The sequence below is a fragment of the Myzus persicae genome, unplaced genomic scaffold (genome assembly GCF_001856785.1).
Source record: "Myzus persicae strain clone G006 unplaced genomic scaffold, MPER_G0061.0, whole genome shotgun sequence".
Lineage (NCBI taxonomy): Eukaryota > Metazoa > Arthropoda > Insecta > Hemiptera > Aphididae > Myzus > Myzus persicae.
This window is the reverse complement of record NW_019101460.1, coordinates 209,205-226,073: the sequence shown is the minus strand read 5'-3', so window position 1 is coordinate 226,073 and position 16,869 is coordinate 209,205. Positions and strand designations below refer to the sequence as shown.

General features: G+C 36.0%; 1 protein-coding gene across 3 annotated transcripts in view; it reads right to left on the bottom strand.

The window, feature by feature from the left end:
• Positions 1-16,869, bottom strand: part of LOC111029208 — a 90,162-nt gene that overhangs the window by 1,163 nt on the left and 72,130 nt on the right. For all 3 annotated transcript variants that reach the window (XM_022308140.1, XM_022308141.1, XM_022308142.1), the window contains 11 exons: positions 6,848-6,987; positions 5,179-5,309; positions 4,776-4,926; positions 4,286-4,477; positions 4,048-4,211; positions 3,293-3,515; positions 2,833-3,113; positions 2,586-2,717; positions 1,370-1,597; positions 824-1,024; positions 151-314 (listed from right to left, as the gene is read on the bottom strand). In XM_022308140.1, the coding sequence (XP_022163832.1) occupies positions 151-314; positions 824-1,024; positions 1,370-1,597; positions 2,586-2,717; positions 2,833-3,113; positions 3,293-3,515; positions 4,048-4,211; positions 4,286-4,477; positions 4,776-4,926; positions 5,179-5,309; positions 6,848-6,987 (2,007 nt within the window). The remainder of the gene's footprint in view (positions 1-150; positions 315-823; positions 1,025-1,369; positions 1,598-2,585; positions 2,718-2,832; positions 3,114-3,292; positions 3,516-4,047; positions 4,212-4,285; positions 4,478-4,775; positions 4,927-5,178; positions 5,310-6,847; positions 6,988-16,869) is intronic.

The window sequence follows — 16,869 nt, the reverse complement described above, 5'->3', positions numbered from 1 at the left end:
TATGTACAAGAATAAAATATGACGTAAATACATAACAATATATATATATAGTCGTGTGAAGCAGAGCGTGCGATGATAGAAAATACACTACACTAAAACTACTGTTAGTCGTTCTCGTAAACCGTTACTAATTCAGTGAATCGTAAAGACCTTGCTCCGGTGGCCGTGGAATATGACGGCGGCGGCGTGTACTTGGGCGGCGGGTCTTCGATCTGCACGGCCGCCGAGCCGTTGACGCCCGCCTCGGACGTTGCCTCCCCGGTTTCCGGTGGCCTGCGGGTCTCGATCACAGGTCGGTACAGCATCTGGATCCGCTGTTTAGGGACAGAGTAAGCAAACGGTATTATTCGGTGTGATGGCGCGGCCGTATACCATCAATGGTACCGGTGGTATACGAGGAGAGCGTTGTTATAATATGATGACATCCCCGGCTTGGGCCGTGACACACATCGCGGTATTATACAATTAATTACAATTATGTGTACAGGTTTTTTTTTTTCATCGTAACTCATTGAAACCCGCGGAAGAACAACTGGAAAGACCAAAGATTTTTCTTCTGTGCGGAATACCCGGGGAATGGTAGTTTTTATCTCGTGCATTCGATTCAAAAGGCAGTGCGCCAGAAAAACGTATGGTGCAGGCATTTGCTTATATAATGGCACGAATTTAAAATGTCAAATGGTATGAACTAAACCCACACGAAGTCAACCTACATGGTGATTTGTATCGTATATGTCAACTGTTTATCTTACAACGTTTTATAACTTTGCTTTTGTAAAATGTTGTATAAATAATGTATTACAATCGTATAACGTGCACTCACGTCGAACAAGTCCGGTGGTCCGGTGGCCAGGTATCGACAAGTCTGCACGATTCCGGCGAACGGGACGATCAGCAGCGGTACGATCTGCAGCAAACAGCCAAACTCCCGGCTGGACGACGACCAATACGTGGACTGAGACACGCCTTTCCAGTTGTACAGCCACCTGTATCCGCCGTTTTTGAACACGGACGTGCTGAGCAGCTGCAAAGGCGAGAATATCGTCATTATATATGCATAGAATATGCCTATTCGAGGCCTGGTATGACACGGTGGTTGTATTCAGTCACGTTTCGTTTCTGGGTGCAAGAATCGGCTGGTGCCACTAATTACCGGATGGGTGACCACCCGAGTTTTTAGTGACAAATCCTCGCCACACAAACAAGTGTTCCAACTAACTGCACCTTTCCCCCCGCAGTAATAACCCTACAAACATCTAATTTCCAAAGATGCCTGTCTTAGGTTCAATAAAAAAAAAATATGTCTTTTCAAATAGCATATTATTTATACATCTATATATTATATTGTATATTTTTTGACTGCGCTTACGATCAGAGCCACTGGCACGACGATGTTCCAGTCGAACGACAACATCGGCGCCATCCACACCTGCAGGTGATGGTTGGCCTGCGAAAACAGCGTTGCCACTACCGTCTCGCCGCTGTACGGACGACCGCGCACCATGAACAAAGCTCCGATTTCCAGCAAATACAGTATCATTATCCACCAACCACATCCGACGCAGTAGTCCATTAAGTACACGATGAAAATGCCGAGCTAAAAAGTTATAATGAATTTAAATACAGCGAAACATGTATATATAACTGCATGGACGATGGACAGTCGCGGCACAATAAAAAAAATGTCCAATTAGACAGGATTTAGTATTTTACGGAATAATATATATTAATAAGAGATGATGTTTGTGAGTGTGAGTGATCCACAACCAATTCTCTCGCACTCATTGTTTTGGAATTTAGTGCATCATAGATAATCCTATTTCCTGCAAGAATTGGACTACTCGAAGCCAATTTTTTTAATTTTGAATTTTAAAAAAAGGTCTCACTTAGCGATTTCATGGCACATGAAAAAGGACTATTTTTTTGTACATATAGGGTTGCCATTGTTTACGTACAATAAAACATCGATAACTTATTATGTAACTGTACTTGACGTTAGACCTGACGTGTTTAATATTTAGTCAAACCCACCAAAATTACTATGTTATAAAAAATATGCGTAGTTGAATACAGGGAAAATCCACTGGGATTTTTTAATTTGTCAAGGGCAACGCCACGTATGATCAATAATTGTTGTCATTATAAATTAACGAAATTAACTTTATCGTCATTGGCGATACAAGAGTGTATATGTAATCAATCGTAATTCGTGCCTTGACTTGCTGTCGCACAAGTCTTATATTATAGTTTTTATTAATTATAAGTATGCAATTAGATTTTAGTTCGAACTAAGACTGTTGTCCGTTACGAAGATTTCAGGGAGAAATACATTACTGTCCACGTCCGCAAAAAAAAACTCCCGTTATGGACAGGTGGAAATGCAATGGAATAGGTTTACCTATGTCTTTATAGGAACTTTATCGTTTGGACCGTTTAGAGACGTACCCGGTAAGTCAGGTTTAACTATTCTTTCATATAATACTATAGTCACGTCAAACTTCTAGATCCAATATACAGCGACATATTGTATAGTATATTGTATTCGGATATGAAATGATTCAATTCAAAAATTAAATGTCACTCACTTCAGTCGCCATAAACAGACCGATCGAAAAGGCGGCCGCACACGTCAGAAATGTGATCGTTGTACGCCATTTTCTCAGCTTGAACGGATGCAAAGATATGATCCCGCTGACAACGCAGTGCCATATCGCGATCTGTAATGATTTAACGAACAAAACATTTTTTTAAAAAAATATTTGATTACACGCATTAATTAACCAATGTTTATAATGGTATTTATTATACTGGACTTAGTGTTTGCAAACGTACTTGTTGTCCAATGCCGAACATGATGAGCACGAAATAGAAGAGGACCGACCAGAACGGCGAGATGTTCTTGGCGCCGATCATGGCGAACGTGGCCGGAAACAGTTCGGTCGCCAATCGCATGGCCTGGTATCCGCTCTCCTGCGGCATACCCGGCACGTTGTTCTTCATCGTCCTCTCGCCCAGAAGCAGACTGCTGTGCTGCATCCATCGCACGGGCGTCAAGTGTTTGCGGGCCTGAGCGGAATTCTGCTTGAACAGAAACGTATAGGAACTCATCCGTTCTGAAAGTATATAAAACGGTAACGACGTGAGATCTACGATTTGTACTAATTATAGGTATAGCGTACGGTATGGTTGCGGTCGGGTTCAATGCGCACATAGTGACTTACCACTTGGATATTCACCTCGACGATGGGAATATTTGGGGGGGGGGGGGTGGAAAAATAGGCTTAAGACTTACCGAAAGAACTGGGCAGGTACATGTATCCGTGAGCTTCGAGGAGATGTACGCACGTGTTGGCTAAAAACGCGGCCAATACGAGTACGGCTATAGTTAGGATGATCACTAACGAAGCGTCTCTGTGCAGCAAATGCTTCGGCCGGTTGTGCGAAGTGATTTGCATTGTGCACGCGCCGAGTATGCCCCACGTGAGAAACGTCTCGGTGAACGCCGCCACCCAACTCTGAAATGTCCAAATAACGGTGCATAATGAAGATGGTCAGCGATAAAATGATATTATTATGATAGTTGTATACGATTTTCTATAAACACTCCATTTTACAACAATTAAGGGCGACAAAGCTAGTCGTTGCATTGGCTACAATCTGTTGTGTGGTTTATCACCTGCACCGTCGTGACAAGATTATAATATTACAATAATATAGCCGTCACAGATTTCGGTGTAATCATTATCATTATGACGAAATGCGAAGTACAAAATAGAAACTTGAACGGAAAAAAAACACCTGTAACGTCGTATATCAAACGACTGTACAAAAAAAAAAACGATGCGCGAGGAAATTTACATATTTTTTTTACCGCTTATGAACAAATAATTATGATAATCGACAATCGTGAGAACGTTTAAATAAGTGTATTCTTAAAATTTAAAAAAAAATTCTAAAATAATAAACTCTTTTTGTTTCCTGTGATTTGAGTCCGAATTAAAAAAAAACCACTGGGTATGATGTGGATGTAATGTGACAAAATTTTACCTTGGTGTTGAGAAAAAACTCGCTCCAATCCGTTTCTGGGAAAATGTCGTGATGCTGGAACCCAATCATTGGCGCTAAACCCAACATCTTCGTGCACAACATGAACATACCGAAAACCGGTACCAGTGAGAATATGCATATCACCTTACTGTACGACTTCAGACCTATACGAATGATAAACCGTATTTTTAAAAAATTACTCTACAATATGACTCTATTGAAACCAATATGAAATTACCTTTACTTAAGCATATGAACACGATTGTCCATATGATCGTCAGGTTGATAACCACGGGCAACTTTAACGAGTTGTCGTTCATCTCGAGTTTTTCCAGGTACTTTCTCTGCAAAACTATGCCATTAAAGTAACCCGGTACTGTCTCTTCGATGTTGTAGCTGACATTTGAAGACAAAGTCCAAGGCATGCCGTCTACAACAATATAATATTGCATTATACAAAAGACAAAACGATTATTACTAAAGTCACCGTTACGAGCTATCTATAATAATGATAATAAATAATGACACTATATAATAATAATAATAATAATAATAATATATATAACTGCTGTGACACGCGATACAATAATAATAATAATAATAATAATAATAATAATAATGTAGTGCGATGACTACTTAATATATATATATACGTACAAAACGTATATATTTATATATATATATGTACACGGGTGGAATAAATTCGTTTCTATATTATACATAGGTACCTTCTTTGTACTCGTCGATCGGTTCTGCCCAACGGTAAACGTCTTGTTTCGTGATGAACGAATCGCGAAAATATGTGAACATCCACGAGATGCCAATCACGGTGTATGTGCCGATGAACGCCTGGGCCAGGAGCAGTGCGATGCCGATCCCCTGCAATCAGACGCGTATAATATTATAACATGACCGTAAATAATAGAATATTACCAGCGAGTAATAACACGTATGTATGTGCACTGAGGCGGCGTCGGTGCGTTTTTAGAACCGCGTTTGATATGTATATAACGGCGGCCCCCGCGAAAACGTTACTTTGTCGTTTTTACGGAAATCCGCACGCCTCGGGTGCATAATATATTGTGTTATTATTGCTCGAGCTGTCCCGTTGAGTGGATAAAACGGACTTACCTTGAATATCGGTGATATCCTCCACATGTCCATGACCCCGGCGCCTAGTAATTGGCCGAGCGAACTGTGAAACGTAAACAGAGGTATGCCGACTAGCAAAGATAACACTAGGAACTGTAGTATAAAGTTGGCTGTAAAAGCAAAGGAAAACAAAACATTGGATGAAAAATCAATCTCGAATCATTTACCCACAAATATGATATGATTACATTTGGAGCTCCATTATAATTACATATATTCACTCGAATTTTCCGGGTCGATTTTTAAATCTTTATTGAACAAAAAACACTTACTGTTGAGGATGGTTTTAAATATTTAACGTACAAATTCAATTATAATGTAATAATTTGTAATAACAATTTATTATATCATCCGCAAAACATGCAGTTTCTATTTTTACATGAAAGCCTAATTTTTTATAATCAGATACAGAAAACATTCTTAAAATTTGTGATGTCTATAAGTATCGAATACTGAATAAATAATTATTTTAGAAATACGTAGGTATACCTACAACCATTTAAAATTTAAACTAGTGAATTAGTGGATCCCACGCCTTTTGCGGGGTAAGGGCCACTGTACTCCGTTCATCAATATGCCAACTTTAAGTGTTTATCAATAAAAAAGACAATAAGTAACTTAATATTCGTAGTAATATGTACATAAATATTTTTAAAAACAAGTTTTGCTTCTCATTAGAAATTTAAAATGTAGATTGTAATGAAGAAATAGTATTTTTTTGCAAAAAAATTTAGTGATTTATACTAGGTACCTACTTTAAATTATGTGTGATTTTTTTTTTCGAAAACAACAAAATCTACTCATGAATCCTATTTAAAATTTAAATGAAACACCCCGTATGTATGCATTAGTGTTATTCTACATCTTGTAATAATGCACATAATATTTGTCTCGTTAGTTTTCAAGGACCACATAATATATAGCGACGGCTAACGCATCAGGAGGTCTAAGAGAGGATATACGAAGTGATCCATTTAACATAATACACTCCATATTTTATGAAAAATTAGTATTTGAAATTATTTATACTAAATAATTTAAAGTCATATGAAAACAACATTTTAAAGAAACAGTTATATTTTTTTAATTGTTGTCGTTATAATTGTTTGAATTTCACACTTCTAAATGATAAGCTACTTTTCGAAATAGGTATTTTAAACTAATTTCGGATAAGAAGTTTATTTTTGAAGTTTAGAATTTTAGATGAGCGGAGTAGTGAACCAACATTTTGCGGGATACCTCTATAACCTTAAAATACTTATAACTCATAAACTGATCGTCCATAATTCGATTGTTATAAATCGAAACATTTCAAATATATTCTGCTTTGCAATACGGAATTTAAAATGAATGTTGTCATTAAAAAAATAATGACGATAACACATAATAATAATATTTTATTTTGGAATAATGTATTTTAACAACTTTAAATGAAATAAAAAAATATTTTCAAACACTTTAATAGTTTAATGAGTGTCGATCTCCCGGTATATACTTTTATAATAGAACGTGGCCGCAGTCGACACGATTTCATACAATATTATATGTGCGAAATAATCATACATCGCGTACATACGAGTAATGCAGAGATGAAATTTGATTGCGATCTTAATATCGTAATATAAATAATATACGTAAACACACTAACCTCCAAATTGTACTGCGAGTATGGCGAACCGACTGATGTTGAAGGCTCCCAAAGTACAGCCAAGCGTGGCCAACACGGAGCTGTATTTGTTGCTCCATTGGCCCAGTGGACTTTGAGACTCCTGCGACATCTCGTACGCTCTGAAAAAAAAGGAAAAAAAGTTCGTGAAAGTTTGAACGTTGTTATCAATATATTTTTGTTAAATTATAATTCGAGCTGAAAAATATTATGTTAGCACGCGAGTCGACACACATGGTTCGCGGTGAGTCAAGCGAATATCAAGGACGACCGTCGTATTATGGAATAAATTATTATTGTGATCACAGAAATAATTATACTTAATAGATCGTCGACGTACGACTAATGTCTAATTTCGATACAATTAGTTTCGATGATATATTAACATTTGGTGTTCATAATATTTTCTAATACTCGTACAAAATACATTATTGTATTGCACCTTAGATTTTGCAATACAACAATATAAAAAGACATGAAAAAATTACAAGTTAGGAAAGCTTGCTCATGAGTATTCCCGATTTCTAATCATATTTTAATTCAACGCATTAAGCTATAATTATTCCATACAAAGTTTAAAAAGAATTTGGTAACATTAATATTTTGGTACTTATACCTATTTGCTAATATTTGCTAATATTGGCCAATATTGGCTATTATATGAATCTATATTATTAACTATTTAATAAATATCTTAATATCAACCAATTATAATTTAAAATAATTATGTACTGGTAACTATATAACGGACTGACAGACTAAAGTGTTATAAAATTAGGTTTAGAAACCTAAAAATAATATTATATGGCTGTGTAAATATGAAACACAACATACCTAATAGTATAATATATCTACGATAAGGTAAACATAATTATTTGTAGATCTTATCTTCTTAAAAAAACCTACAAATTATATTCTTGTATAGATTTATTACGTATTTTTGTCCATTGTATTCAGTCCCACAGCCCAAAATGACAAAAATAAATAAAAATAACCACGCTGTTGTACAGTAGGAGTTGAGTGCACCTCGTCATCGGTTAGGCACCCAACTTTTGAAAACAGGACCTATATGTACGACGTACCTACCTATGTATTATGATTACCTAGATTTGGTGGAATATAAAATCGAACTTTTTTGCCTTTGGCGGAAACGATGAACTCCTTTGTAATAGATGTGTTCAATTTTAATTCAATGTGATAAATCCTTACATACGACGAAAAAACCAGTCTGAGGGAAGATGATCTTTTTGGTTACTAAGGTTACTAATCTATTCATATTTTTTTCCATATATTTTTAAAAATGCTGAGATTGTTCAATTTTGACCTTCCAAAAGTACTGACAAAATGCAATTTGCTACAAGAACACTTGTTGATCGAAACTGATGATCAGAGCATTTTTTCTACTGGAAAAAGTGTCTCAAACACAAAATAAAGCACACATTATTGTAAAAGTAATACATTCTTCACTTCGTTCAAAATCTAAAATAAAAAATAAAAAATACGAAATACGAATATATGATTTATTTTAAAATGGACCAACCGTGGGACGAAATTACACATGCCTACACAATACATGCATATGTACCTATTATACTATACGTATGGAACACACCCCTGGAGACCTGTTTTGATCTGAGAAAATATAACGACACAATATAAAAGATCTGCAATTTAATGATTTGAATATTGTATGTGAATGCGAGAATAAAAAAACAGTGTGACACAAACAACGTGTCGAGTATTATACACCCGTTGTATTGGTATATCATTGATGGGACAATGATTTATTTCCTAACCATTATGATTAGCGTTTTGTAGGCATATAAATTATATTAAATATTGTACAAAGTTGCCGACCCTGAAATTTCATAGACTTTATGTACAATGCATTAAATTAATTATTTTTGCACAACTGTTAGTTATTTTAAGATTTTTTAAATACATACTAACAAGACCGGTTCCTATATACATTTATATTATATACCTACAGTATCGTGTACAAACACAAGCGAATATAATATTATATTTAATACTATAATCTATATTATATATACCATTTTGTGTGTTATGTACACGCGAACCGGTTGAATTTTGTTCGTTTGTCGAATTCGCGACTATGGCCATTGGCTGAATTGAATTAACATGTGTTTACACTTGAACTTAATTAACATTGGAAACATATTCAAATTGCAAACGATTATTAAATTAGATTTGATGATAAATGTTATCATGCATTTTAAGTCGTCCGGGTGGAGGAGGGCTACTGACAAAATGTTTGATATTCTAGCTCTCCGTTTTGAATGTATAAAATCCATAAGGCATTCAATAACGATGTGTTTGATCGTGAAGGGTACGCCTCAACTAAAGCATAATATAGGGGGGGGCAGTGGGTGTCCTCTATCCATCAGATACGGATGGTGAGTTATCGAAGTGTGTCCGATTCGCTGTCTATTGATGGAAGTTTATTTTTTTCTTGTGATGTACATCATATTATTATTATATTATATCGAATGACAATATATAGTATAATATAACGTAGGCATACACGTTTAACACACCTCTTGGATCAAACTTGTGCTTGCAGAGTTTGTGTATAGTACGCGTACACTGTATACATGTATTATACGATTTAATATAGTTGTGAAAAAATAGTCTGCGTATATAAATAAAAAATATACATAACCCGAACCGTTGCTTTTGTTCTCGTACGAAAAACCATCGCATTCCTACGCACGCGATTTCGTGCGAATAACCTCGCGAGCAGCCTACACGTGTAGTGTTATATATGTATACAGGACCTGGTGAATAGATACGCGGAAAACGCACAGCGGGAGAGACGAACGTTTCGCGCTGTGAAACCGAACCGTCTCGAAACGGTCTTATTTTTCCGCTTCTGCGGCGCCGCGACCGTTAAAATCGTTATAATTATTGACAGTGATAAAATATAATATAATGACCGTGTAACCATGCTGCCGATACGTTATTTTACTTAAAGTCGTAAACCTAAAGTTATTATAGCTTATGATATTATTATTTTACCAACTATACCAAACCCAAACATTATAATATCGTATACACATAAAAAAAGCTCGAATCGCCGCGGTCTGTATAATATTATAATATTTAATTATATCAACGAATTGTATTACAGGTATGTTTGCTACGGCAAACGATATTACGCGCAAATACGCAATCGAGTGTTGCTCAGTTCCTCAACCGACCGCCATTATATTTCATCATAAAACAGATATAAATACCTATTATACCACATTAATGCCAATAATTCATATACACATGCATAATAATATTATACCTGGTAGCCAGCAGCTGTGCGGCATCGGTCTGCGTAAAATGAAATATGAAAATATGCTTAAAATTTTAATAGAAAAAGTCACTAACATATCTTTATACTATAATCCTCTATATTTCTAATTTCTATTTCAGTTGTATCCTATACAATCTCAATGTACTACCGATCGCCGCTTTAATAATATAAATATTATGTCTGTATATACCACGATTAAAGATATCTTTAATCGTAGTTTATACCAACCGATATTATAATACCTCCGCAATCATCCGAGTATCGCACACCATAGCAACAGTCGACTTTCTCACCATTAATCTTTGCAAATATATCTTTCAACTTTATCGCTAATTCACTACAGGTCGTTGCTGATTTTAATGATTATAACACGTATTTTGTACCTACTAATACAAGACTGATAAGGCTAATATCATAATTTATTCCGCACAAACGCGAGTACATGAATATTAACTTAAATATATATACATTAAGTCATATGGACTACCTACAGGTGCTTAATATGTTATAATATCGTATAGATACGCCTATATAGTATTAATACCACGTGTACCAAGCGATTTTCATTACATTTCAATATTCGTTACGTTTTTGTTTCGTCAGCAAAAGACATAATTTAATATTGATAGGAGGAGCTAAATCATACATCGTATTTGAGAAAATAAATAAAAAATAGTAGTGACCTAGTTTTACACTGTTGAGGACAATCTATGTAACCATTTTTTTAGTTTTCTTGGTTCTGATGAACTAAAAATGTTAAGCAATTTTAATAATGGTTAATTATGATGAACTGATTATAGCTATTTATTGATTAAGACGAAACGTTGTTTTTTCTTTCTTTCAAAAGATGCAACATCTCTTGGCGCAATATAATATAATTTAATATAATTATAATATAATGTTCACATTATAATATGTACATTGTTACACGCACAGGGAATATTATTTTTGACTTCCTATGGATACTGTCGAAACGTCGGCGATCGAGCCATCATACATGGACAATTATGTGAATGAGGTTAGGTCGTGCGAATTATAGAAAAACGGAACAATCTCACGTCTAACCGTGCTTCGGAACGGTTAAAAATTAAGCCCTTGTTTTTTTCGGAGTAAAGAAAACTATTTCTAAGCATTAAACGCTGTAATATAATATAATTATATCCGAGGGACTTGAAGAATTCTCCCCGTAAAATATGTAAAAACGGAAGAGGCCCAACAATGCATAAATCATTATGACAAAACTTGTACGAACATTGTTTTGTTCCATTTTTTTTTTGTTCGCCCGCGTATTGAGTTGTAGAGGCCACGTTTTAACGACTCGGTAATTGTTATGTATTCTATTGATAATAATATTTTTTTTTAATTTTTAAAGAACTCACAATTGTATACATTCTATATTATATCATATTGTATTATGTGTGATGTGTATACACTATCTATGATAAAATTGTGTGTTTTTTTCTAATGTAACGATTGATTTAACATAATTAAAACAATTAAATTTAACTACATTGATATAATATATATTACAAAACATTATTGTCACTCACTCGTCGGCGCATTCTCGTACGTCGATAATGCTTCCATACCGATTGGTGACGACTTCGAAACGCGGCATTTAACTACGGTCGCGGTTAACACGGCATTCAAACACTTAAATCTCCGCTTACGCCGAAAAAAGTTCTCGGCTAACACAAAACCGATCGCTGTCGTCGTCGTCGTCGTCCGAACATGGTCGCCGCACTAATGAACGCACAGCGCGTCCAGTTTTTTCAGGATCAAGGGAACGACGACGAGTTACGTGAGCAACCGACGCGGCGGATAAGTCGCTATAATATTATAGTATGGCGAATAAAATTGTTGTTTTTTTTTTCTGCCAAGGACGTCCACTGTAGCAGAGCAGTTGCCAAAACGCGGAAACTCGAGAATTTATTTCGTCTTACACCACAGCCAGCCAGTTCGTCGTGATCGACGTCGCGCGTACAACGCTCCGGAAAGCCTATGCGACTGCACACGTGTACAATAAAAATATTGATATAATGTTGGAATCTATGATATTATTATTGCGTTGCGCTCAGAGAACGTCGCGTAAACAGATTAAGACTGTCGTCACGTCATTATATTATTATGATATTATTACACGTGTGTAGGCACGGCGTGGGTGTACTCGAGACGGAGTACGAGTCGACACTGAACCTTTAACAACAACAACAACAGTAATAATATAATAATCAAGCGACGCGTCTGGGAGGCGAATCGCGCGTGGTTTTCAGTCTCCGTCTAGTCCGTCTCGTCCGGTCTCTCTTTTCTCCGTTTCAGCGGGTCTCGCCGCGATTGACCTAATAAGGGACCGGTCACGAAGTTCCTGCTGGTCTCGTTATCGTTGTTTGTTTATTTGTTCTCCCGCCGTGCTTTTAAACGCACGCGATGAGTCTAATTCACCGGACTTGCGTATCTGCCTACTCGGATATAATACGCCAGCTGTACGTGTATAGCCCGGGGGGAGTGAGTGGGGGACGACAACAATGAAGGAAAAAAAATTTATCGTTTCTTTGTGTACACATAATATACAGGGTGATTCATCAAGTATGCTCACCCAATTTTTTTTTTCTTCAATAATGCAGTTGTTAAAAATATGATTTTTGTAATTTTTAAATATACTTAAACACCGTATTTTCAAATTCTTGACATTTTTTTGTACTACTCAAAGATCGCTTCCTGTGGTGATATTCAGTTAGTTCAAACATTTTCATAACTGAGTAACTACTAGTTCAAATTTTGAATTAGGTAATAATTCAAAATTTATAAAAAAAATATCCACTAAATAATTTATAGCAAAAAAAGGGAGTTCTTATATGAAAAATAGAAGTTTAAGTAGTAGATTCGAAAATATTCAAGAATTTTAAAATATAGTATTGTTAAATATATATAGTAGGTATGTTTAAAAATGTCAACGATTAAAAATAAAATAAGCGGACGATTTTGCTTGGTGAATCACCCTGTATTATAATAATATTATTATATTATTGTAGGTATGGTTTTTTTCTCGTTTCCCAGAGTTATATACTGCTGCACGCACAGGCCGCACGGACGACGTTATAATAATATAAGATTACTATATTGCCGTACGCGACCATTGACTTACTCCGCTGTGACCCAGATAAGTTAGTCCTACAAACGGCCCTACGGATAATTTGACGCAAAAAATAGAGAAACAAAAATAATAACGCGGAGGACGGACGAAAATCGATGTTTGATAATAACATTAATGCAGCTGCAAAAGAAAACATATTATTGTAGCGATTTCATCACGCACAATCGGTCATCGTCAACGCGATTCGACACGACCTAGCTGTGCAGCCGGTGTCGAGTTTCACCTAGCAGTTTCCCCAGCAGCACGCGAACAGGAAATTTACCGACGACGGTGATGGAAACTCGACACCGACCAGGAGCTTCCTAGTTCCTATAGCGGTCGCGTTTCTGTATTGTGTACCTATATGGTTTGAGTCCCCGAGGGATTATAGCTAAATCCACTGTCACAGTGTCGTCAATTTATCAGAATAATATTTCCCGATATATCCTATTGTAGCTGCAGGTGAAATTATATCATATTATGTACCCATACCTACTTCCGTCAGCGGACGTATATATTACGAATGGAGAAGGGGTGGTCGCTGCACACAACATGTTCACCCGTCTATATATAAGTCATATCGTATAAATATTGATTCAAACATTTAATCGTACGTGATATAGTGTTGGGTCCATCCCACTTATAAAAATCTATCGTAGCTGATAATTTAGAGTATGTCGCAAATATATATTATAAGCCGTCCCTGATATTATGTATATGCGAGAAAAGAGTTTTTATTATTTAATATCATACTTTAGGGGGAGGAGATTTCAGCCTGCATGCGCCATTTCGTCATTGAGCCTCTTCGGATGATATTATTTAGAACTCACTATAATATTGCAGTGTGTGATGCGTGTAATGGATATATATAATAATATATCAACAGAGTTTTTTTGAAACGCGATCGAGGAAAACAAAACGGTTTCGCAATTGAATGAAATATAATAATATATAATAGGTGCCTAATGTTCTAATAAACGTGCGTAATAACGAACACATATTATTATTGTTTATTATCATTATATACGTATATAGGTATTATGTCTCCTCCGTCAGACTTCAGGGGTCATAACTTCTCGATAATGCGAATGTCCACGATTTGATCGTAAGTCGATGTACTTTTATAGTTCATGTATGACGCGTATGTCACATATTGTAATAATTATTTTAATGATATATATTATTTGCGTTCACTTCAAGTTATCATAGGAAATGACTAATGGGATTCGCGTACATTATCTCAGATTTTTTTGTATTCAAATCATCGCACGATTCAGTATCTCACATGGCCCGTTGTGTGTTTATAGCATTGTGTACTTGCATTCAGATCACGCATTATTTGTCCTATTGTGTTTCGTATAGAGTGGTGGATACTTTGCGGGGCGTTAAAATTCCTAACTCAAAGCGTGGCGATAACAATGCCCGCGCGGAGAACATCCCGTGGGCATGATTATTATTATAATATTTCGTTTCGATGTTGTTATAATATTATTTTTGCGACCGCTTCTTTAGAATGCTAATGTGCGTAGTCGGTGACGAAAACGGCTATAAACGTCGGTTTTAAAACGCCATGTCAATTAAATTTGAAATATTAATAATAATAAAAATATTTAGTAGGTACTATAATAATGTTTACGTTTTATAAAGTATATTTTTTTGATTTTTAACGAAGAGTAGGTAATATAAAATATATAATAGGTATGTTTTAAGTACTATTATATGAGCGCGCCGGTGTATTCATGTCAAATAATTAATTTAGAAACGATAAATGTTTATTTTATCACTAATTATTATAAATTACAACATACAGTATAAACACACAGATAAATGAAAGTGGTGGGGATGTGATATTATGAAGAATGACCAGCGTAGATAAAATGACGTCTAGTCATATAAATTTGATCATTTTCCATCTAGAGAAAGTGTGTTCATTTTCACCACGAACGTGTGATGTTATGAAGAGAAAATTCGGTCAATTACTAATTATTGCAGCTATATTTTTTCGGGGTAAACGCAGAAAAAATCGCATATTTATATTCTAAATATACGAACTCTCGTGTTGTGAAAGTGCATCCGATCGACGAATTATTACAGTTAGTGGAAGTATAATACATAGGCATTCACGCAAACACATTTTAGTACGAATTTAACTATGACCTTTGGACTAAATAGCTAATATTTTATTATTGTAAAGGACTTTTGTGCAACGGCGTCTCCTTGAATTAAGTACGCTCATGAGAGATCGGCAGAATCGGACAACCGCGCTTTTTCGGCTCGAACGCACATAATAATATTCGACCTCAACCCAAATTTCACTGTGCGTTCTGTCCGGTGTGTGAATATGTATATAGGTAGTAGGTACCCACCGCAGCCTCTGATCCATGCGATCATTACTCGCTCGGACCACAAATGAAACAATGATATCCATATAAATGTGTTATAATGAGTAATGACGATAGACCTGCAGCTACTGCCCACTGTGAGTAGGTTTGACAAAGACTTAAAGACGATGTGAATATTGGAATGAAACTAACGTGATTGGAAATTTGGAAACCTGTGGATGTTATTGAGGGTGTAAGTTACAAAATATATATTATGAAGATGTGTTGCACAGAGCTCAATCGTAGAGGATAAAGCGCATTTGATGTTTGAGTATATCATAATATTACAAGTATGGTATATAGGTATTTCAACTGATAATTATTGCAGAACATAATATGTGGCACTAATTGTAAAATCGTAATAATAATTAATAACATTCAACAATAATACATGTAGGTGCAAAACAAAAGTAAACATTACTGATCGAATCCCCCATAGACAATTTCAGAATATTATGTTATGAATTACAACACATAATATCGACCCTGAGGCGTAACTTTTGGAGGGTCGGAGATGGTGGAGACTGAAAAACGCGCTAAAATCACCGCTACAACGATATACCTACTATACAATTTGGTTTTACTTGGAACATCCGGTGACGCCGATACGCAGAACGGAGGTGTTTCTACAACATATTTTATTATCGTTTTCCCTGCCGCGAAAACCGTGAGCGTACCTATTCCGGTAACGAAAATACTAACAGCATAAATTGTTAATAAGTAATATTAACTATTATTGTACAAGGTACGAAAAGAAACGGAATAAAAATAAACAGGTGGCGGCAGCGGCGAAGAAGACAAACTATAAAAAAACGTAAAAAGACGCACGGCGCGCGCTCGCACACACATACACACACAACCGGTTCGGCGGACTGACGAGACGAGTCTAAAATGGAGTAGGTACGCGTCAATACGGCGCGGTGTGGGCCGCCGGTGAGCTCGCGAACTGCCGCCGTCGTCGTCCCGTTAGATGGACGTATCGCGTTGAAATCGTATTTTTTGTATGCCTTCGGACAGTCGATTTCTGTTCAACGATAGTTTTCTAGAGTTTTGTTTCTTTTTTTTAGCCGTTTTCGCCACGAAATTCGCGTTTCCTCAGTTTTCGCTGTTTTTTCTCTAAAACCTCTGCACATTTTTTATTTATAAATCGCGAATAATTCACGGT